Raw genomic sequence first — 25,110 nt, forward strand, 5'->3', positions numbered from 1 at the left:
AAGCGTTTCAATATCCAACGCTTGTCAGTTAAAGGAGTTGCTGAACAGTACCACCAGAAGCTGGACGAGCGGATAGGAGACGCCGACGAAATGGTTGGTTTAATGAGTGACGGACGAGGCACTGCTACTAGGAGTCGAATACTAGTGGCTCGTACCCGTTCCAACAGAGAGCGGTACAGTGTAGCAAGGGCAGAAGAGAAACGAAAACACCGTAGAAAAAAGGCAACACAAAGAGAGTGTGATAGCTGAAGCGCAGGAAAATATGGATAGAAACGATATGCGGAGGTTTTACGCAACTGTCAATGGCGCGCGGCATAAGACTGCGCCAGTGCCCGCCATGTGCAATGACCGAGAGGGGAATTCTCTGACAGACAAGACTATGGTGGTAGCCAGGTGGAAGGAGCACTTTGAAGATTTCTTTACGATGAAAATAAAGGTGAATAAAGGAGCAGGATGGACATAGTCTGCGACCGTCAAGCTGTGGAACAACGCATGCTGGACGAGGAAAAAATAAGTTCTAAACGAGCTGGAAAGCAGTAAATCTGCTGGGAAGGACGAAATCCCGGTCGAGCTTCTCAGAATCACCCTTCTGAATTCGGCGTACAAAATTCTGTCGCGTATCCTGTTTAACAGGCTGTTTAACCAAAGCAGTGAAAAGAAATGAGCTGTGGCAGATAATGTCCGAACACAGGTTTCTGGTGAAACTGATAAGACTGAAATGTGCAACGTTAGCCCTCACTCTCAAAATGTTACGCAAATTGTGTTCGTCACCAAATTCAATTAAAGTGGCATTATTGAAGTGTATCGCGATACTGACCTTCCCATTATTATTGAGTAATTCATATGAAATTTGAAAAAACGAAGTGGACAAACGGTTTCTACCGAATTAGATGAAATTTCAAAGCAGAATCATTGGCATATTTGAATATTGCTGATAAGCTATTCAGACTACGAGAAACATAATAATGTGTACTGCCTATGATCGCATGTTTGTCCCATCTTTGATAGGTTTCCTATTCATATAAAACAGATATAACAGGAAGTATATAACGTCTCGCATCTGTATTGTATATTACGTGACATAGCTTGTAGTCTGAATACCCTATAAAATGATGAAATAATTTTTGATGTTTAAAATTTTTTATTTCTATACGACCCATTTTACGGTACATGTTCACTCTTGCCATAAAGGCTTACAAAAATCTTGACAGACATGTAGAAAAGAATGTTTTAATGTTTGAAGAGCATTCCATTAATTTGATAAATAAGACAGAAATAAAAACAGGGCTCAGTCTGCCAAGCAGCCGATCCGCTATGGATTATTATGACTATTTTCAACTGTCTTTAGTATTTTGATCTTTCCAACCGTCACAAGATTATGCGTAAACAATAAATTTAAATTAGTTTAATGGCCATGTTTGAGTACTTTTCATGAAGGAATTTCTTTCCGATACTTTTATACGAGCACACATGGATGAATTTTTAGCAGATCAAATCTGCATTAGCAATATTTTATTACAGTACATAGTTTCAACTGAAATTATCAAGTGATCCATAAATAACTAATCCAAATTAGCACTGAATCGTCGTAGTTTAATTTGTAACTCACTTTTTCTGCATTTCCGTAAATTCTTCTGCACATGACACTTAAACTTGTGATGTTTACTTTGAAACACCGTCGCACCAGCTTCCTTTATATCCCGTTTACTTACCGTGCAGCGCAGCCGTTTCCAATCCAGGGGCATCTTTCTTCGCAATACCGGACAGCAATTTCTTGATCTCGGCAATGGCCTTGCCCGGATTCAGACCCTTCGGGCAGGTGCGAGTACAGTTCATGATGGTGTGGCACCGGTACACACTGAACGGATCCTTCAACTTGTCCAACCGAGCGGCCGTGGACTCGTCACGCGAATCGATAATCCAACGGTAGGCTTGCATGAGTACTGCCGGTCCGAGGTACTTGTCGCCATTCCACCAGTATGAAGGGCACGAGGTCGAACAGCAAGCACACAGAATACACTCGTACAAGCCGTCCAGCTTGGCGCGATCGTCCACCGACTGGAGGTATTGGGCGTCTCCCTTCTTTTCGCCGGCTTCATTCCTGCAATAGAAACAAATGTGAGTGAAACAAGTGAGATGATGTAAAAGCTATTTGAAATTTTATTTAGGTGTTTCAGTATATTCTGACTTCTATCTAACGCCAGTAGTTTTGGCACCTTTTCTTGTCCAATAAACTTACTTGCGCTGCAGCCACGGCTGGATTGAGCGATACTGGTTGTAGAAGTTGTTCATGTCCGGGACCAAATCCTTCACCACGTACATATGCGGCAACGGGTACACCTTGGTCGGTTTGTCCAAGTTGTCCGCATCGATCTTGCTGATGCAGGCCAACGTGTTCGTGCCACCAATGTTCATCGCACACGATCCGCAAATTCCCTCACGGCACGACCTACGGAACGTCAACGTGGGGTCGACTTCGTTCTTAATTTTAATCAAAGCATCCAGCACCATCGGACCGCATGCGCTCAAATCCACATCGTAGGTCTGTAAAAACGATAAGGTTTAAATTATTAGTGTTTACACCAATGGGGTCGCTTTTCATTTTTTCTTGGTTAAGGTAAATCCGGGTGGGCTGCCGCGTTGATACAAATGCCGCACTTCAGAGATCTGGTAGAACGTACTTGATTTATTGGCACAAATGTACGTGAGAGTGTGTCTTTTGTAGCGAAAACAATAAAAGTTTGGGACAGATTCTATAAAATGCATCTACAGGTAGACTTCGATAAAACGTACATTTGGATTTCAAAGTTGTTATATCGAATTGTACGTTATAACGAAGCAGGAATAGTCATCCTTATTTTGCTCCATTTAAATGTTGTTCTACCATGTAGGGTAGGATGGGGCAAGATGGGTCGCTTAAGGCGAACCCTGAATGCCTCAAAACAGAAACATTTTAAATCAACTTTTCGACGTGTATATATAAAAATAGCTCATAATCTGTAAGCCAGGGATATGAAATGACAAAAACTCAACTTTTTTATTTCATTTTGATTCATTACAGTAGAAGTATATTTTTCTGTCAATCAAAAAATGATGGGTCACACAGCGGGCAAGATTGGTCACCTTTTAATTCTGCAATTATTACTGTTTTTATTCCCAATATTAAATTACACACAGATATATAGCTTTTATTGCCAATTATTTTATTGAATAAAAAAGGATTTTTAAGCTTTGGATGCAGAATTAGCTCTACATTTAAAAATGTCTGCAATTTCTTCTGGAAACAAGCTGTCCGTGTATTATTTTCTTAAAGACAAAAATTACACATTTTAAATAAACAAATTAACACCATTATGCATTGGCGTAAATAAGGGGGGGGCTAGGGAGGGCTTAGCCCTCCCTAGAAAAAAATTAGCCCCCCTAGGATTTGACAAAGTAGTTAGCAGTGATATCAGTTTTCAACATGTAGCATAGCGAATTATTGAAAAAGTTTGAAGACAAATGTGTTATCTCGCATATTCACCCTGTCATAATAAAATGAGTGGCAGACAGATGAGTTTTTTCTCATTTCTGAGAAAGATTCCTGTGTGGCACTAAAATTGCACTTGGTGTTAATTATGTAAAGGCAATTGGGGAATAAAGGTGACATGATGAAGAAGAATAAGTAGAAGCCGAAAGATGATATTTGAAAAAAAAAATGCACGGGAAGCAGACGTATATTTGTGAAAAATCCTCAAAAAATCTAGGAGCATTATATTTAAAAACCCAGATTAATCCACCTATAGTGAGATTTTGACCCTTCCTTAGTCGTAAGGAAATATTGTCAGACTCCAATATTTAAAACGAGATAAAACAACTGAGCTTCCCACGCGAGTGAACGTATAAAGTGACAAATTAATTGCCTACCAAAAGGCGGATTCCATGGGTTGAGTGACAACAAAATGAACGAAAACGCACTGTACGTCATGCTGCCTATCTATCAGGCGCTCGTCGGATTGAATAGCTATTGTAACATGGTTAGTAACTAGCGTAACGCTGGTAGCATATACATATACTCGTAATTTCCAGAGACCTCGATATTAATTAATCCAGAACTAACTAAATCAGTCATTGATCTGAACGAAACTCAATAGCGTTCAATAATAACCAGGGAATCAATTTTTCTGGAATGCGCTTGCGAAACAAGCGACATAAAGAGAACCAACGACAAAGCTTTGTTTTTGTCGGAGATAATAATGACAAAGATCCCAAAAATTTTGTCAGCATCAAAAAAAGTAGACAGTCTTGTTGCTAACTTTTCATCCCGTTATTTTGCATTATTTCTAGAGCAAATTTCGGTTTTATGCTATCATAGTTTCTGCTTTTATGGAAATATTCGAGAATCGAACAACGATTACAAAATTAGCATCGTATTCTCGGAAATATCAGAGTATGCAAGGCAAATGATTCTTGTCATATTGTGTTCGGGTTCTGATAAAGGTTTGTCGCTAGGTGCGTTTGTCAGGAACAAACTCTGTTGACGACAAAAGGTATATTGTTAGGCGGTGCTCGAATATTGATTCCCTGATAATAACATATATTTCGCCTTATGGATGTCTAATTTTGTAATACTAGCCATGTTTAATACCTTAAAAATGAGTGAGATTTTTATGTTAGTAAATTTCAGAATTTGCACATAAGTGGTCTATTAGCGTATAAGTGGTCTATTAGCGTCTCAAAACAAGCTCACATTTGCTATCTAGCTTCCAATGAAGAAATTTTTGAAATCCCTTTGAATTTTTACGTTTTCGCTTTTCTGAGAAGATTGTTTGGAACATGCTTCTATATGTTGCTCAATTAAAATCAATTATTTCTTTGAAACAAATCAGAAAAATATGCATATTTCCATATCATATCATTTATCATAATTATATTTTCAATATTAAGGTTAATTTGTTCCAAATACCATACATTTTACTTCATAATTTAAAAGATTTATTGATAGATTAATACGTAACACGCCTGCGTAACGCATACAAAGCGAAATTATATACACTTCCGAAGGAAGGGTCAAAACGGTTGCAGTACGGGGTTGAACTTTTTTTATATTGTATAAAAACACATCATTTCGATTTTGAATTTTATTTTGTGATATTGCACTTTATACATAGTATACAAAAAGTTCAACCCCGTACTGATAACCGTTTTTAATTAAATTACTCCTAGAATTTTTGAGAGTTTTCGGTGCATTTTTTTTAAATATCATCCCTCGACTTTTTCTTTTTCATGCAACCTTTTTTTCGCCAATATCTAATTGATTTGAAAGCATCAAAGCAAGCTTCATATGAACAACAATGGAGAGCTACCAAAATATCAATCAAAGCAATCGTGTTAGCAGTCAAAGATGAAAGATATGTGGTCAACCATCACGGACTAGAGTAAAAGATTTTCAGCAGACCTCCGCTTGCCTAGCAGCATGATAATCTCCACAATTCCCATATGCATCCGAGAAGTATTCTCATCAGAATCCGAGAGGAATTCCCATCAGAATCCGAGAAGAATTCTCATTGGAGCCTCTGAAGAATTCCTTTCAGAATCATCGAATTATTCCATCCGGAATACAGAAGAACTCACACTGGATTCCTTTCGGTATCGTTGATACCCTTGGGAATCTGTGGGGGATACCCTTCAAAATTCCTAAAGGATTCTCTTCAGAATCTCTAGTTAATTGCCTCGGTATTCCTCCAGAGTCGTTCGAATATTTGTTTCGTTTGGAGATTTGCTTCGGAATTCCTTGACGATTTGTTTCAGAATACGTCGACGATTTTCTACAGAATCCCTAGAATATTTAATTCGAAGTCTCTCGACATTTTGCCTCGGAATCCCTTAATGACTTGTTTCGGAAACCCTCACCGATCGGAATCCCTCTGACGATTTGCATTGAAATCCCTCGAGGAATAGCTTCGCAATCATTCGACGATTCGCTTCAGAAAACATCGACGGTTTGCTTCGGAATTCCTCGAAGATTTAGTTTGGACTCCCTTGACGATTTACTTCGGAATCCCTCGACGATTTGCTTGAACATCCCTTCGCAATCGCTTGAGGATTCTTTACGGAATCCCTAGAGGATTAATTTACTGTCCCTCGACGATTTGCTTCTGGATCCGTCGATAGATTGCTTAGAAATCCTACGACGATGTTCTTCTACATCCATGAAACATTTGCTACGAAAACCCTGAACATTCACGTTGGAATTCCTGGAGGATTTCAGACGGAATCTCTGGAACATTTCCGTTGGAGCTCCTGGAACATTTCCATCGGTATTCCTGGAATATTCGCGTCGGAATTCCTGGAGAATTCCAATCAGAATCTCATTGGGATCCCTGAAACATTTGAATATGACAGCGATCCGTCACAGTGTGCGGGGCCAAGCTGAGGCTACAACACTTAGTCGCAATAGCAATAGCTATCAATTTGAGTCGTTGTAGTAATCATCGGCTGGTAAACAAATGCTCTTCGACACTGTGGGCTACAACAAAAAAACAAGCCTCCTGAGCCGACGTTCTGATATTCATCACATTACCACTAAGATAGAATGAGGTTTTAAATTGTTTGAGAATTTTTGAAAAGAAGCTCAAAATAGAGAAAATAGATGAAGGGGCTATAGCCCCCCCTGGGCATCGGGGCTAGTTATGCCAATGCCATTATGCACAAAAGTAAACTTAAAATTATCAAATCAGCAATATGATTTGAACACGAACTATGCCCTACAGTATGAGGTGACCCGTCTCATTTGCATGTTCGTGTTATAATGTCTAATTTTCAATCAAATTTATTTACCGTGAAATACCCTAATTTCGCGCACTTAAGATCTGACAAAGTTAAAACGTTCATTAAAAAACATGTAGTGGCCATTTGGAAACATTTGCTACTGCATCACGTAGTAGAAGAGAAGGATTCTAGGTTCTCAAAAAAATGTTACTTGCAAATTTTGCTGCTATTTAAAAAGAAATGAGTATGAATCCGAGACCGTTGTATGCTCCTTATTTCGCGCAAGAAAATAGGATAGTTCCTAATTTCGCGCAAAAGTGTTCCTAACTTCGCTCATGTTTGGAATTGAATATCGTTATTGGTTTTATGAAATATAATCAATTAACCAATAGAAGCATGCATCCATTGTTCAAATTATACAGATAACGGTATCAGACAGCCGTCAGTGACCCATTCTTTAGTCGAAATGGTATCTGCCTATATTTCGACCCTGGAGCTTTGCTTAGATTTTACTTCATGCATTTTAGTTGACACAAGTCATAATTCCTAAAATATCGTTTGCTTCTGAAATATAAACCATATTTTAAGAAAAAAGGCATTGTATGAGCAATGTTTAGCTGGTGTATAAAAAAAGTTTAAATTTTCGAGACGTCATGAAAGAAAGTCTTAAATTCCGCTATCTCTTACATAGTTTTATTCAAGACATCTTCAATATTATATACATTATCGAAAAAGCTGCTGTAGTTTTATCTTAAGTTTAGCATCATTTTACACATCGGATTTGGTAGCTATTGCAGGCACTGATCTATAAGATTTTTCAAGTCAACATAAGTCGATGTCGGTGGTTATCCGCCTGAAAATTATTATCAATTCAGTGCAAATCCGAATTATAGCCGCTAACAAAGTTGGATTTTTCTCACAATTCGTACGTTAAACCTAACTTCGGAAGTGGTGCGCTGTTTTCATTTGGTGATGTGCTCTACAGCGCACTACTTCCGAAATTAGGTTTAACGTATGGATTGTGAGAAAAACCCAATTTCAATAGCGGCTATAATTCGATTTTCTACTGAATTTATAATAGATAGAAAGCGTATGGGAATGAACTTTTCGGGTTCTATTCAGTGTAAAACTGTCCTGTGTATTATATTGCTTTTGTTTCATTAGAATGTTACAAATGAAACTACGCAACAACATTAAACGAAATTAGGCACCATAATTACTCTCATATACCTAATTTCGCTCACAAAGCGAAAGTCTTAATAAACACAAAATACATAAAATTTTACACTTTTCAATAGTAATGACGAATAAACATATCTAACAGAGCATAATGGATACAAATATTTCCAAAAAGTAGCCAGTTTTGTACAGTAAAATCATTTGTTTACTTGAGTCATGTTCTTCGTCGCTGTGCTAAGCACAAGCAAATATGGCGGTCGATGGGAGGATCAAATTGAAATAATTTTATTTGGTGTTCTAAACCAAGTTTGTTTTTCAAATTTTTTCGTGAAAAACATTCAACAACAATGATATTTTGTAATCCTCCAGATTTTTCAATTTTGACTGGTACCTAAAAATTGAAAAAAATAAATGATTTTATAATGCGCGAAGTTAGGGCGCGCGCGAAATTAGGGCACATCACGGTATTTCAACGCAGTTAGTACAACATCACCCAAAATACTTGCTAGACATTGCTAGACGAGATTGCACGGTTTATAGAAGCTGTGTTTCGCATAAGAAACAATGCTGGACAATATTTTACCTTGCCATACTCTACCAAAATAAAATTCTATCATCAAATCCAGTGACAATAAAGTAGAACCAAATTATTTATTCCTCCTACAAAGTCATAATCTCCACATTAAAATGTATACGATGCTCGAAAACGGCCCTGACCCATCTTGCCACGCCTTACCCTATTTTATTGGCGATTTTTTTTAAACTATGTTCAGCTAGCAGTGTGAAACAGATTTTTTTATGAACAGTTTCTACAATCTTGTTCGTTATTAAGAAAAATGACCCGAAATATTGAATCTCTTATTTATTATCTATATAAAAAGCACAGGAATAAATTTGTGAACACAGGGCTTGCTTTTCGTGACACTTTAGGAATTCTTTCGATGATTCCTTCAGGATTTCCTCTTCGGAAATTCCTTTCTTTAGTAACATCATACAAAATACCTAAATTCTATCCTAAATTTTGATGGAAAAGCTCTTCCAAAAATTGACTATACTGAAGAATGGAATACATTTTGATGGGATTTTTAAATGACTTTCCGAAAGGATTCCTGAAATAAAATGCGATGGAAATCCTGTACTTATGAAGGTATTTTCAACTAAATATTTGAAGAAATTCTCGCATCTCGTATGATACAAGTCGTTTTTTTAAAGGAATTTCTAAATAAATTCTCGGATTACCAATGGAATTTCCAAATTAATTCCCAAAGAAATTCTTTTAAAAATCTGAAGAATTCTTGAAGGAATTTCCAAAGGATTTTCCGATGGCACTTCCGAAAAAAAAATTAAAGGCATTTCCTAAAAAATCTTTAAAGGATTTTTTAAAGGGAACCCTGAAAAAAAGTCTAAGGTTGTATTCAAGACACGACCGCAAGTTGAACTTAGAATTTCGTATAGTTCAACAGTGGATACGAAATTCAATTATTTAATGCATGTTCATTGCGGATGGATTTAGCCGAAATGTAGGCGATTTACTGTAAAAGTAAAATTTGAACACTACCTCTGGAAATTGGATTTTTAATAGTTAAATATATTGAATCAATTGTTTACAATAGTTGTATGAAATCTTAAAGAGTTAACTGATCGATTCATACCAAAATCTACAGAATACGTTGAAAACCTGCTAAGTTATTGGCTCTTACTTCCTGACCTCTTTTCATGACGGTCCCGAATTCGAAACTTTGGAATGAGGGTCTTACTGAAAGGCGAAATTCTACGTTAAAAAATCCGAAAGAATTCATAAATAAATTTCTGGAAAAATTCCCGAGGGGTCTTTACTAATTAAGTAAGCAGGATTTTTGAACCCCTCTCCCCTTGTAAGATTTTTCCCATACAAATTATTTTTTGTTTATATGATGAGTAGGAAAATGACAGACCCCCTCACCCATATGTGCTTACGTAATTATGGAACGTCCCCAAAGAAATTACTAGAAGAACTGCTAAATAATTCACTGAGGAATGTCCTAAGTAATTCCATAATGGATTCCCTAGAGGAAGTTCTGAAAGATTTGCTGAAGAATGTTGGAGGTTTTTATTTAGAACTTCTTGAAATAATTCCCAAAGAAATTCCTAAGGTATTTCTGAAAGAATTACCCTAGAAATTTCCGATGGAATTTCCCAAGCAACTCCTAAATAAATTCATAAAAAAATTCAAAGAAGTTTCTCACGCGAATTTTCGAAACCTAATTTCCGAAAGAAGCTTCAAAACATTTCCCGCAGGTTGGGTGTACCAATCGTCGCCATAGTTCAAAACAACTATTTTTAAAAATATAAATAAAAGGCAGGTGGGTGATGTTGATATACCCAATAGAGTGGGGCGCAGTTGTATGGAAAAACGCAAACTTCGTCCGATCAAGTGAGATCAAGGTTTTTCTGAATCGTTTTGGGACCCCAATCAACTGTGCAAAATATGGGATCGATTGGTTGCAACCTCGTATGCCGCATCGCGTTTCAAATTTACATGGAGATTAGTATGGGAAAACGTACTTTTTTACATTTTTACTCTTAGCGGTTTCAATTTATCACTAATCACGTGACTCTATACGTTAGCATATAGTCCGGAAGATGCCGAAAAACTTTGCCGAAGAAATTACGTAGCTGGAAGGTCTACAAAAAATGTTATTACGTTTCGAAAATTGATTGTTCAAACCATATGCAAGAAATCAATGTTTCTGCCAGCACTACCGGACGACCTATGGTTATCGAAGGGCAAAACCCATCTTCCTTCTTGTCGTATTTTTTTCTTTGTGAAATGATTCCGTATAGCTCCCATTAGCTCTAAAGCCCTATAAGATCAATTATTTTGAAATAACACTCAGTTAAATTATTGGTCTACGTAGTTCAGCAGTGCTGGCAGAATAAACGATTTTTTGCATATGGTTTGAACACTCAATCTTTCAAGCGTTATAACTTTTTTCGTGGACGTTCCAGCAACGTGCCTTCTTCAGCAAAGTTTTTCGGCAACTTTAACGCAATGTGCCACTTGGTTTACGATGAACTGAAACCTCTAGTAGTAGCAATGCAAAAATATACGTTCTCCCATACTAATTTCCATACAAACTTCAAACGTGATGCGGAAAGCGAGGAAGCAACCAATCGGTCCCAAATTCTGCACAGTTGTTCAGGACCCAGAATGGCTTCGAAAAACCATTAATTTGAAAAAATGACCATGACGCCCCTCTCTAATGCAACGTACACACCAGTCAAGCAGTTTGACGAACATTGACTCCGCCCCCAAGAAAACGCTTCGATTGCTGCTTTGTTTGAGCGTGTGTGAAGTTGTTTGAACAACCATTTGACAGTTGGCGGCTCGGTTGGAAAAAATTAAAACGGTTTGATTTTGGTTTGAGTTGTCGGGGGTGGAGTCAAGGTTCGCCGAACATGTTTGAGCATTTGTAGTGAAGTTGCACAAACCCCCATACATTTTTTGATGGTTGGTGCTCGAGTTGGTGCTTCGGTCGTTCGTGTGTGATATTGTTGGTCGAATAAATTGATTGTTCGTGTCGCTGTTGGTAAAACTTTATGGATGTTTGAATAAACGAGAGGTGGAGTCAATGTTGGTCAAACGGCTTGACCGTGTGTACGTTCCATAATACCCAAGCAGGCTTTCCAAATGTACAGCCTTTCCGCTGCAGTCAGTTTGGAAGAGCACTAACTGTCGCATTGCATGCTATCAGTCGCTCCATGCTGCTTACTTCTCATTCAACCCGAAGTGTCGTAGCGACGGCATGCACGAATGCACGATGGACGCTGTTGCCAAACTTTCGGCATCACAGCAGCTAGTTCGACATTGTAGCGCCGTGGATGTAGTGAGTCGGATGGGCTGTGTATTGTAAATGTTGTCTTGTGTGCTTTGACGCTCATTCGTCGTCATGAAGACAGCCGGCATTACTCGAAGAGATTCTTCGGTTTTTTCGTATGAACTGTCAATAAAACAGTTTGCTCGCGGCTGTCATGGGGTGTCTATCTAATGTGTGTTAGTAGAGCTGATTTGACGCTCCAGCTTAATTTGGTACATCCTAGGGTAAAATGCCCAATAGTGGACCCCCTAGTAGCGGAAATTTGCTCTTCCTGTCATAAGGCTTGGAAATTTTCAACATATTAACTCTGCTTGATATCTAACAACAAGCTATGCATCCCCTCTTCACGATACATACATAAAACACCCAAATACACGACGTTATTCGTTGAAATTAACATTTTAAAGTCTAACTGAATTCGCCCTATAGTAGACCCCCTGGGGGTCCATAATAGGAAGTTGCTTCCCTATAGTCGACACTTCATTTGATTTTCATGTCCCGTTTCGGGACGTTCTCCTTCCCTATTATGGACCCCCCAAAATATTCCTATAATGGACACTCTCCTGTTTATTTTTTATAGAATTGTAAAAAATCATCTAATTTTAATTTCTATAGCATTTCCAATGCATGTAATCAAATCATAGGACTGTAAGGTAGGTTCTCCCGATAGAATTTCATAGCAAAATGTTGACATTGTGCTGTAATAATGCAAAAATGGCTGGAGGGTCCACTATTGGTTGGGGGTCCACTATTGGGCACTTTACCCTACTCTTAACCATCCTCAATTTTCTTTTCTGCTTATTTCTGTGGTTTTCTGATACCAAGAGAAACAATTAAATTGATTTTACAAAACAGTTGTAAAAATGGCTATTTGCTCACATAACCCGTTCAGCACGCGCGGTTCTGGAACGCTCATACAGGCTCGCTCGTGCTGTGTATCACGAGCGATGTTTTCTTGTTAAATAGTGTTGTACAAAATACGCGCGTGCTCGAGTGTTAAAATTCTAACTGTCCGGATGTGGGGTACAGCGGCTGGATTCCGAAATTGATTTTACATTACAATTTAACGATATATCCAGCAAAGTTAATTAAAATATGGTTCATTTTTACCATCTCCACATAATCATAAAGCGTCCAATCAATTTTAATATTATTGATTCAAACCTGCTTGTTTATAACATGTGGATCAGATATTCCATAAAGGCAAAGGACTTTGTAATAGCTTCCTTTTGTTCTGAAGGGATTTCGGCAAGTATTGTTTTAAGAAGTGTCCCGAAATTAGGAGGTGTCCGGCGTGCACTGGGCGATCTCCCCCTATATGTTCATGTTTTGTCCGATAAAAAGTATTTAATGTTGTGCTTCTGAGTCACATATAAAAGTGAAAGACAAATTTGAAATGCTACTTAATAACTATTGAATTACTACGCAAGCTAATTTTCACCTTTTATAATTGATAAATTTTTAATTATTTTAAAACGGTTCACGATTATGTAATATCAATGCTAGATAGAAATGGTTTTCTAATTTGATTTCCCTTCTCTCCATTGGATGCGTCCCTTTAGAGCTTTTCGGATTTGTGTCATTGGTGGAGGAAGGACGTTTTTGAATGGTTTAATATTACTATTTTTTTTTGAAAAAAAAGTCTCATTTGATTTTCCATAAGATTTCTTAAAGAATTTGATAAGATCTTTCTAAAGGAATTACCAAAAAATCGTCCCGGAAATAAATTTTCTGTGGCTTTTCCATAGCAATTTCTTGTAGAGTTCTTTACATAGGATTTTTGTGGATTTGCTGGAAGTGTTTTCTGTGCAACTTGTTTAACAGGGTGGCCACTGAAATTCGCTTTTTAAATTCCCGGTTTTTTCGCTTTTCCCGATAAGTTTCGTCAAATTTTCCGGGTTTTTATTTTACTTGAAAAGAAATCAGGGTAAGAGTTTATGAACTGAAACTAGGTATTTTTATTTGTGACAAAACCTGAGGTCAATACTTTTTACTTTTCTATACGGATGCAGGGTACACTTCTCAAGTTTGAAAAACGAGCGCTTCACGAAAAATGATAGACTTTCGTAGCTAATAAGACATTCACATTCCAATCGAATTTCCACACCAATTTTTCGTAAGCATCTTTTTTTTTATTCATCTTTAATTTGGAAGGCTAATTTGCCGTGAAGCAATATGGAGCCGAACACATATTTTTAATACAATATTTCAAGATTCCATTACAATATTGGTAGTTTTGGGGAACCGAAAGACTTGCGGTTTTTTTCAAGGTGGTAACAATAAATTCCTCCAATTATTTGAAGGTACGAATATGTTGGATATTCCATTAGTTTAGGCTATAGACACTATAGGTTCCATAGACGAGCTGAGACGAAGGCGAGTGTAGCCAAACGAACTGTCAGTTAGTGTAGCCAAACGAGCATGACGTCATGATTGCAATCCAAGCAACGGAGCGTGTGACGTCAAATTCACGTGGTACACTGTGAAAAAGTGGAAAAACACACCTAATCGAAATGACCCAACCGTTCCTCCGCTCGTCTATGGAACCTATAGTGTATATAGTTTAGGCCACACATTTTATAGTAGTTTCGTATTCTACTTCTACACTGCCGTAATCTGAAAAAGTGACGTATACGCCATTTTCCAAAAATGGTGTTAACGAGTACTACTCATCGAGCACTTTAACAGAAAAATGGAAAACATACATGTTGTAAAATTGCTGTTACGTCACTTTTCCAGATTACGGCAGTACAGTTTGTACAGTCAATTATAGGGCGAACCTTTGAAATAGAACAATTAGCAACAACGTTATATGCGAAATGCTTTGATCATCAGGCACACTGAAATTGAATGCTTCATGGCCATGTAATTAGTGTCAACCAGCATTTGCTCAATATGGTAGTAGAGTAGAGTGGGGCAAGAGTGCGCGTGGGGTAAGAGTACGTTTTCGATTTTTTGAAGTATTAAAAAAAGATAAACTAGCAGCACTGCATCAGTTTGACAGGTATTCTGGTCAACTATTATCATGTGTAATTGTAAACGATTTGAATAAACAACAAGGGAGATATGGAGTTAGATAACTTTTTGATCATTTTGCTAAAAATAATTGGATTTCCGCAACTAGTATTTCATTACCATATATACATTCAATCAGGTGAACATTATACAATTTCGATAACCTATTGTATATAGTACTTTATGGTACAGAACACCGATTCGGTTGGTTTTCCAAGAAGTCAAAACAATTATTTGAATCATTTTTGGGACTGTGGGGTAAAAGTACGCAGGAACCGGTGGGGCAAGAGTACGCATATGAATCTTCAAGTTATGATGTCAAACCCGTATCTCCGGCCGAAATAAGACTTCTTCCAAAGTGTAAAGATCCACAACTAAGAAAAAAGGGACATAATTTGAAATTATCACAAGTTTTTAGGATAAGTTGAAGTAATTCGGTATTAGAAAGGATTTAGCGAACAAAGCACTGAAGCGAAATAATGAAATTGTATTAGGACTTGTTGTACACCTAAACATAGTACGAAAACACAATTTCATCTAAATGATAATTTCATTTAATCAAAAGAAACATTCATAAATTACGCAACGTCTAGCTGGGAGGGGTTGTGAGATGTGTGACGATCGATATAATTTTTGAGGATTCATACAAATAGTGTAAGATAGGGGGGAGGGGTGATGAAATAGCCAAATTTTACTTTACGTGATTGGTGGACTTTCTTTAAGGAAAATGCCTTTGTATACGCCATGCGAAACGTGATATATATTTTTACCTCTTTAGTTGTTTTGTATATATAAAAAACAATGATTTTTCGTATGAAAGTGCACATTTTTAGGACCCCCTCCCCCTTTAAGATTTACGTAATCTTTGAACATTCCCTAATATATGCTCATTAAACATCAATTAATTGTTATTAACTTTTATTTGTGTTAATATATACTTAAAGCACATGATTGGATAAATGCGTACTCTTACCCCACCCGATGCGCACTTTTACCCCACCGGTGGGGTAAGAGTGCGTTTTCCACTTGTCTTGCAATAAGGGTTCAACTAAAACGAATCTCAATAATTTCAGTATTTTTTCCACTGGGTAACATAAAGGAAGAGTATATGAATCATCGACACTGATTTGATATGCAGAAGCTTCCTTCATAAGGGCCACATGATCGATTGAAAACTAAGTGCGTACTCTTGCCCCACTCTACTCTACTGCATTAGCACGTAATTACAATGGTTTGATTCAGAGTCTATTATATAGAGTTGCGCAAAGAGGATCTTCTTACACTTATTCTGAATGATCTTCTTGTTATTCTGTTTGCAACTTTCATTTTTGTTCAACCCTTAAAGTGACTTCACGGGAGTGTTCACTGTTAAAGCTTTTTAATTTGATAACCAAGTCACCCACAGAGTGCAAACACGTGAGTTTCTTGTTGCTACTTTATTGGGGGGGTGTATTGAAGTTTTTTGAAGCTGTTTCTAGAACAAATCTAATACATTTCAGTTCATGCGTTTTAATTCGCCATAATAATCATTAGGCGATAACAATACTTCCGCCTTACCAACTAGCATTTGTTTACTTTGCTCGATAGGTAGACGGTTTGACAGTTCAATAGGTAGATTTGGCTTCACTCTTTGCGTAACTCTATATATAATAGACTCTGGTTTGATTCTTTTCTTAGTTGCAAAACTTTCGTAAGTTTATATGTCACAGGCAATAGACATTGCATGACTTTCTAGTGTGATTCTTCCTTTCTAGAGCATAATGTTCACAGAAAACAGTGAAACGTAGAGTATCTTATAGTATAGCCGAAATATTGTTAATGTTCAGCTCTTGGTTTGATCTTACTCAGCAGACTATTTAAGAATACCTTCCTGACTAGCTGAAGTTTGTCAAATTATCGCAAAATTACGTGAAGAAAGACACAATTATGATCGATGTTTTGAACAGAATTTAGTAATGAAGTAAGTTAAGCAGTGTATAACCGAATCGTAGTAAATGGTATTGCTTTTCTAAAATTCTAAAAAAATATAAAGCAACTAATTTGAACAAATTTAACCCGAAGACCTAAGTCTTTGTTTCCGGTCAAAATCATTATTTTGTTTTCTAAATTGAATCTAAATCTAGCAATCCGATGCGTAGATAAATCAATTATTTTTGTGTTTCTAGAATTTTGTTTTCATTTTTTTCAGTTTTCTATCCATTCGAATCAATATTATTCAAAAGTTTGAACGTTTCCTTCCGTAACAAGTTGAAAAATAAAATAGAGTATATGTTTCACCATCAAAACCTCAAAAAAATCTAGTGACAACACAAACTGAATTTGAGAAAAAAGATCTACTTAATTTTTGTACCTTATACACACTATGTACTAAAACCAAATAATTCAGTTAAAATGCGTCTTTTTTTTTCCTGAAATCAACTTCATTAAAAACTATGAAACGTTTTGAATGTAACTTGACGAAACATTATTTTCCCGGTACTTATTCACATTGCCGGTTTTCCCGCTTTTTCCCAATGACTCCAATTTCCCGTTTTTCCCGGTTCGTTGGCCACCCTGCTTTAAGAATTTCTCGAGAAATGTTGGAAGAATTGTCTGGAGAAAAGACGTGGTTAATTAGGTTGACAATTCGATTCCGATTTGTTTAAAAGTCTACGTAGACTTCATGTGAAAATTTGGTCTACGCGATTCATGGACAACCCCAAATAGAAAGAATGAAATATTGGAATGTTTTTATTTTCAATTTTTGAACTCATTTCACTAATTTAAAGTTAACACTGTAAAATGTATGAACGGTACGCTCTTTTGTTAGTCTTCCAGGTCTTCAAAACCACATTCATAATAAGCCGCAAATGATCATTGAGTGGTTTGCAGTTTTATTTTCAAGTATGAAAATCTGAAGAAATTGGGAGGTGCAAATATCGGGTAGAAAACTTGATAAAATCGTGATTTGATAAAATCGGATCATCAATAAGTATGTCAGATGAATAGAAATCATTTGCGGAAATGCCATATGAGTATATCCACAAAACTGGGTTTTTGCCTCTCTCGTATACAAATTATACGTAAAGACTATATGTTCACTCCAAAGGCAAACTTTTTATAAAACGCCCGGAGACCCATAGTGCTATATACCAATCGATTCAAATTGCACTATGGATTCGGAAGTTATGGCCAATTTGTTACAGAAAAATGACTTAAAAAAGTGTCACTCATTTTTTGCCACTTATCTCTAACAGCTCGCAACAAAATGCATTTAACACAGAACCCTGTCCCATTGTTTCCTATTTAAAATTCGCCAGTTCGCACTATGACCTCGGAAGTTATGGCCAAAATACATTTTATTTACAGAAAAATCACCTAACAAAATATTAGTAATTTTTTTGGCCCTTATCGTTCACCGATTTGCTCACAACAAGTTTCGCTTATTCCTATTGAAAATTGGCCAGATCGAACTATGGGCTCCGAAGTTATGGACAAAATTTAGTTTTTTACTCAAAAAATGCGTAAATAATCCTCAATTTTTCAAATAGTATTATCCATTACTCTTGTTGAATTACAGTTATTAAAAGCTTAATACCTTGAAATATTATTCCAACAGTGACTTGTTTGATGCTGATTGCATAGGTCATACTTGGTTTTCTAAAATGTAATGAAAGTATATTCAGATTAATGCTCGTAACATGCCATAAATAATCAACTATCCAACTGAATATGCACTCAAAATAGTTTTATATGCACTCTCAATATTTTGAAAGTACTGTGGATTTTGAGCAGATTTTGGAAATTATATATTAACTTAAATTTTTCATATTTTTACTTCTTTTTTAATTATCAACGCATTCAGGCTTTTGATTGATTATTTTTTGCACAATTCAACTTAATAAAATGTTATTTTCAATATTTTGCAACGTTATTACAAACAATTTACAAACAAATATGTTCAAGAAACAGTAATGACACGATTTCTGACATGTCCAAGTTTTGACTGCCGCTGGAATGAATTTCAAAAATTTATAGAGAAAGAATTGGAAATTATCATTTTTTTTAGAAGTCTATATTACAATCACAAACATGTGTCCGGAACAACGTACTGTATATACACTTTCAGCTCTAAGCCATTAATTGCTTTTTGTGCTGTTTAGACCACCCTAATGATCTTTTCTCTTTACATATTATAATGAACGAGAAAGGCATCAACACCAATAGGTGGGATAATCTTTTTTTTTAATTCGTTTCTTTTATCTCACAGCTCTGGCGAAAAAATTAACTTTAATACATAATATTTTGTAATGTCAAGAAACCAGAAGCGATGACTAAGAGATCGATGGAAAACTGAGAGATTCGATTAAAAAATCACGGAGATAATGAAAATTTAGTTACACTTTTTTCTACACGAATGTATCTGTGTTAGTTTTTTTAGCGGATGTATCCTAGTGTTAACCGATCTCTAATAAAATGTTATTAAGACCCTAAATTGTTTGACATTTCCTATGTAATTTTTCGTCCTTTGAAATATATTAGCATCCCAAGTCCAGTCAGGCAATGGAACATTCTAGCGTATCGGATAAACCTGTCGTTAGCTGTACGGCTACAAAGGAAATGCAAACTCAATTTTGTATATACGTATTAACCATAAAATAATTATTTACTCTAAGTACTGAAATAATATGTTAAAATATGCAATACATGTTCGTTAGGTGAATTGATCAATGAATTCGAACTCTTTAGTGTAAATACGTTCATAGCCATACTTCCCATAAACAATTTTAAGACACTCCTCAGGAAACTAAAAGCATGGAAGTGATCCAAGTGCAAGGCAATATTTAACGAATACTTAATTGATACTCTGTTTCGGAATCGAATTACGAACTAATTACGTTCAAAGATGCCAATTACTTTTTTCTGTATTAATATAAACATCTTCATTTTTTTAAATTATTTAACCCGCGAACAAATGACTCACATCTGTAGGTCTACGCAACCGCAGTACGGTGCGATGGAGTACCTAGTACCTTATAACTGGGAATTATCCATACCTATCAGCACTACTGCATCGGCCACGGATGGATTCGCAATGAACGAAAAGCAGTCAGCGAGGCAACAGTTACCTCTTTACTGCAGTAGTCAACATCCGTAGCAGCAAACGAAACGCATGTTAAACGCACGAAAAATGTGCCGAACGAACAGACGCTGCTGTCGGGAATAACGAACGACCCGAAAGCAAATGAATGAAACTGTCTTACAACGTCACCCGAGAGCAACGTTACCTCTCGTATGATTGCGTGTATGTGACTGTCGCATATGAACCGATAGCACGACTACTGTCATGGTTAAACAAAGGCGACAATTAGAGATGTCGTAAAATCCCGATTAATCGATTAGTTACTAATCGATTACTCTTGATTCTGGTCGATTATTGAATCGATTAATCATTGTATAGTAATCGATTCAAAATTAATCGATTATCACAACGATGAATCGATTAATCGAAATAATCAATTAATTTTCGACATCCTTATGATGTCGTAAAATTCTGATTAATCGATTAGTAACTAATCGATTACTCACGATTCCTCTCGATTATTGAATCGATTAATTGTTGGGTAATAATCGATTCAAAATTAATCGATTATCACAACGCTGAATCGATTAATCGAAGTAATCGATTAATTTGCGACATCTCTAGCGACAATCATTGGTGGGCTGTAATGATGCGGTACATTTGGAAAGCCTGTACCCAAGTAACAATTTCCATGCTTATTAAATTTATTCAATTCTTATAGTGGACTTAAAATAGCAATAACCAAAGCTAGTTACTCAGTTTTATTGTCGTTCTTATTGCTGTCAACAAACCTCTCATAAATATTCTGAAAAAGCTTCAAACGTCAAATGCGTATTGATCTTATGAGCAGCTCTACGGTTGTGATGAAGAGCGTAATAAATCACATTTCCAAAGCTCGAATAATGCCATAATGTTTTGTCCTAATGTGGTCAAATGAATAACCCCAATAAGAATATTTGCATTGCGAAGAGTTTGAAACGGTTTGTAATAGGAACCGCATTTTTCTGATCGAAATTGATGGTGGCCATGTTGAAAAGGTACAACCATTTTCAAGTTAGTGATATTTTCACTGGATTTCATGATTTGACGATGTTTTCAGCACGTAATCTACTTTTTTTTGAAAATAATTTGCATTAAAAATAAATTGAGGTGGAACACAATCAGTGAAGATTAACGATATTGCTTTTATAACTATTTTTATTTGATTGCCCAAGACTACGCTATTTTGAGAGCGCTTGGTGATCAATCTAATTTTTTTTACAGTCGAACCTCCATGAGTCGATATTGAAGGGACCATCGACTCAAGGAAATATCGAGATGTGGAACAGAAACTCCTTGGAAAGCTCTTTGAAGGGACCATCACAGTAGCCCTGGAAATATTTTTTAATATGGAAAAATTTGTTTCCATGAGTCGATATCGAGTCATAGAACATCGACTCATGGAGGTTTGACTGTAGTAGCTTTTATCATAAAATCGAACGAGCACCTCATTTTAAGTGAAGTACAATGAACGACAATCCTGTAAAATACATTATTTTGTAACCCCCCTCATCATTATCCTCAACAACCATTTATTTTGTTATCATTTTCGGCAAAGTTTTATTTCTCTCTTTTTCAAAGCAACATTTTTGACACCTACCGCAGCCAAATTCCCTTTTCTGCGGTTAGTTTTAAAGGGGGTTTTTAATACTCTTATAATAGGTTTATAGCGGTTATCCAGGGAGGGCCACTTGGCCATATCTTACTCTTATAGTGGTCATCAAAAGGTTGTCGTGTTGTAGTGAGTTTTATTGGTCGATCTTATTATTTAATCTTGAAAACCCTAGGAGTGGTTAAAACTTGAAATGATACTTGGGATGTCAAGCGAAAGGCTTTCCTTCCTGCTCCTTGGAACAAATGTGAAAACCGCATTATAATTCGTTATAGTACCTAAAATTGCCTAATCCACAACAGGAACGCATGTACCATTGTACCAGTTGTAACACTATTCTTAATTTTGGTTCCTATTATGGCAAATCCCACTGTTTTCTTATGGGATTGGCCATAATGGGTATACCCCGTTAGGTATACGTACGTTAGGTATAATGGACGTTAGGAAATAACAAACGTTAAGCATAATGTAAGTTAGGCATAAAATGACGCAAAGAACAGCCCATGACATAAAGAAGGCAGAATTATGCCAAACGTACTTATGCCTAACGTCGCCGGCCATAATGGGACCACTGCAACAACTGGTGCAAAGGATGACAAAAATTAAGTAAAACTAAGTTTTACAATTGGGTTTTGTTTGATTTGGAGGAGATTAAAGGTGTTATCGTGTCATATGAATGTGCCACTTGGTGTATAATGCACTAGTGCGACAACTGGTGCTATAGTCACGACCGGTAAGCTACCCTAGGTATTTCTAAACACCGAGGATTTTTCAGCTTTGCAGTCACTTCAGCAACGAAAACGAACATTTTTTCTTGGCCCAAGGTTTTATTGGGCTCTGTCATCTTTTTCGAGCGTTAGGAGGGAACGTTTTACGTCTGGAGGTTTGTTTTTAACATTCAGAATCGTCAGAACAATACAGTTTTTCATTAATCTATCTAAAAGCGTCGTTAAAAGTGGGTGGTAAGTCACTACTCTAGTCTTTCTGCACTACACAGTTAGAAAAAAGTACCTAATATTAGGTACTTTTCACTCAAATAGGGGGTTTAGTGTGGGAACCCAAAATAAACTAAAACATAAGATTACTGAACGTTGGGTTCCTACACTTTACTGCCCTTGTTGAGTGGTTTTGCTCTTCATTTTATGACAACAAAGGGAAGTGCACGAAGGGAAAATAACCTTATATGTTATGGCAAAAAACCATTCGAAAATACTTATACTCTTCATTATGCCACCTAATGAATGATCCCATATCAAAAAGCTTATAACATTCATAAGTTAATGAAAAGTATAAGTTTCGGAATGTATGTGACTAATGCGATGTATAAGTTTTTTCTTATACATATCATTAAGCGCCTGCTTTGGAAAAAAAGTATTAGAAATCTTAATAATAAATAACATTAAATTTTTTTACGTGTGGTAGGGAGATGTAAGAGAAAAAAAGTACCTAAAATTAGGTACTCTTTTTTCATCGTGTAGAATATTTCTGTTCAACCATCATTTTGTAATTTAAATTTATGTACAAACGTGTACCCAAAGTGACTTCAGATTATCAGAAATAATTCTCATTTTTCAATCTTTGAACATCTCTTGATGTCTGGTCTGCCATTTGTCCAGGGTTCTCCAAAATCGCACTAAGAGCCAACAAAAAATATCCGTTTTTATCCCCAAGCTTTCGTTTAGCAAATTTAATTGATCACAAATCGTATCGGCTATTCCTTTTCCGTTTTATTTACTATTTCCGTTTTATTTTTACGTGCAAAATATCACAACTTTTGTTTCACAAATCAGTTAAAAAACCGCTTGATTTGTATTTTTGACTTTCTCGTATATAAAGTATACGTAAAGGCTATATGATTTTTGTTTTCTTATTATTAAACACACGAATTTAATTAACGCAGAACGTATCCCACGCGTAGAAACCGACTTTGATATACTAGAAATCCAATAAATCAGTGATAGACACTGGGGATAAGAATAATTGTTGTTCCAATCTCCCAATATTACAAATTTTATAAATTGCAATAGAACTCATAATTTAGAATCATCTATTTTTGGATACAACTCAATATTTTTAAAATAAACTTAATAGTGCTACTTACTTGATTGTAAGGCTTCTGTTCGGGCTTGTCCGGATTCCAACGATAAATCTGGAATTTCTTGACTTTTTTGGCCGCGGCATTGTTTGTTGCAGCCACGTGTATATTTCGAAGCTAAAATAAATGCAAAGAAAAATAAAAATAAATTATCCATTAATTATCACCATGTTATTAAATTTTTTCTAAACAGCGCCAGCCTTCACAGGAGAATTTCGGGATCAATCACCAGATTTTATCATCCAGATCTTATCAATGATACTTATCAGCATCCCAACAAAACACAAACAATCCTACTTTTCCAATTCTTAGCATTTTGGCACGGATCCATTTGCGCAAACGGAATCGGTATCAATCTTGTGATTAGTATAGCAAATTATATAATCCAGCTTATAGCTCCATTCTTGCAGAAAATTATGCTGACCTGCTGGTACTGCTGTATTGGTTGAACCAAATATTACACAACTCACCTGTCCGAAAGTTCCGCGGTAGGCTAGCAGCATTTTGAGATCGCACACAAGGGCCATCGTAAATTGTCGCCGAAAAATCCGGAGCAATGAAGCTTCTTCTTTAGAACGGACCGAAACTACGAACAATCAAAGCACCCGAATATTTTTGACAGCGCACTGCTTTTCCCAAAACGAGTGGAACGTCACACCGCGTTTCGATTCCAAGAGAGAGTGATGTAGATGTAGCCTAGCCTGAGGCCCCCGATGCGATATAGATACCTATGTGCGCTTACTGCGATGGATAGCCAGCAACCGACGACGACGACAGCCAGCAGATTCTCTCACTTTCATCAATCGTTCGATGCAGAGAGTGCGCTCAGGTGAGAATGTTATGCCCGGCTGTATGCTGCTTATTATGGTGACAACAGTGGGCTGAACAGAAAAATTGTTAATCAAAACAGCAAGACTAACTTCTCATGAATCCTATTTGATATATACTTACCCGTAACGCTGGGTAGATTACACACCTTTACGTGGTGTGTTCCGGGGTAAGATCTACCATGGTTAATTGTTATAGCATCTAGACCATGAGAGGAAAAGTCGTAGCTCTCCTGTTTCTGAAAATCATCATCTTCTTCTTCTTATTGGCGTTACATCCCCACACTGGGACAGAGCCGCCTCGCAGCTTAGTGATCATCTGGGTGCTGCGGATAGAGCCGCTTTTCTGCTCTCAAGCGAGTAGCGGGATATTTTGAAATCAATCCCATAATCCCTCTTTCCATGCTGCACGATGGCGCACAAATGCGCGAGACTCTACATGACTTTACGATGGTTAACATACATTCCTGCCCCAATCAGGCTGCTGAATCTCGTGAAATCTCGCAACGAGTGCGTTTTAAGTTGCATTCCTACTAATTATCCACTCGAAATATTATGTGAATATATTTGTTACAAAGAATGCAAAACTCAAACTAAGTTTATTTTTATTTTTCCCCAAAAAATAACAATACTTCTCAATATAAGATCTAAAACGAACATAACCACAATCTTAA

The 25,110-nt window shown here is 36.6% G+C and overlaps 1 protein-coding gene across 1 annotated transcript; it reads right to left on the reverse strand.

Moving 5' to 3' along the window:
* Positions 1 to 1,475: 1,475 nt before the first annotated feature.
* LOC134218389 (succinate dehydrogenase [ubiquinone] iron-sulfur subunit, mitochondrial) lies at positions 1,476 to 24,357 on the reverse strand. The gene is made up of 4 exons (XM_062697323.1): positions 24,080 to 24,357; positions 23,616 to 23,726; positions 2,240 to 2,544; positions 1,476 to 2,101 (listed from the first exon to the last, which is right to left on the reverse strand). Exons 1-4 carry the CDS (start codon positions 24,134 to 24,136, stop codon positions 1,705 to 1,707), a joined length of 870 nt encoding a protein of 289 aa, XP_062553307.1. The 5' UTR covers positions 24,137 to 24,357; the 3' UTR covers positions 1,476 to 1,704.
* Between the last annotated feature and the right edge of the window lie 753 nt (positions 24,358 to 25,110).

The sequence above is a fragment of the Armigeres subalbatus genome, chromosome 2 (genome assembly GCF_024139115.2).
Source record: "Armigeres subalbatus isolate Guangzhou_Male chromosome 2, GZ_Asu_2, whole genome shotgun sequence".
Classification (NCBI taxonomy): Eukaryota; Metazoa; Arthropoda; class Insecta; order Diptera; family Culicidae; genus Armigeres; species Armigeres subalbatus.

Excerpts from the sequence above, each read along its gene's own strand:
- LOC134218389 (XM_062697323.1), bottom strand. The coding sequence starts at position 24,136 with ATGGCCCTTGTGTGCGATCTCAAAATGCTGCTAGCCTACCGCGGAACT. Across the intron at positions 2,545-23,615 it reads AACAGAAGCCTTACAATCAA|ACCTACGATGTGGATTTGAG; the intron begins GTAAGTAGCACT and ends TCGTTTTTACAG. Across the intron at positions 2,102-2,239 it reads CAGCCGTGGCTGCAGCGCAA|GAATGAAGCCGGCGAAAAGA; the intron begins GTAAGTTTATTG and ends TTTCTATTGCAG.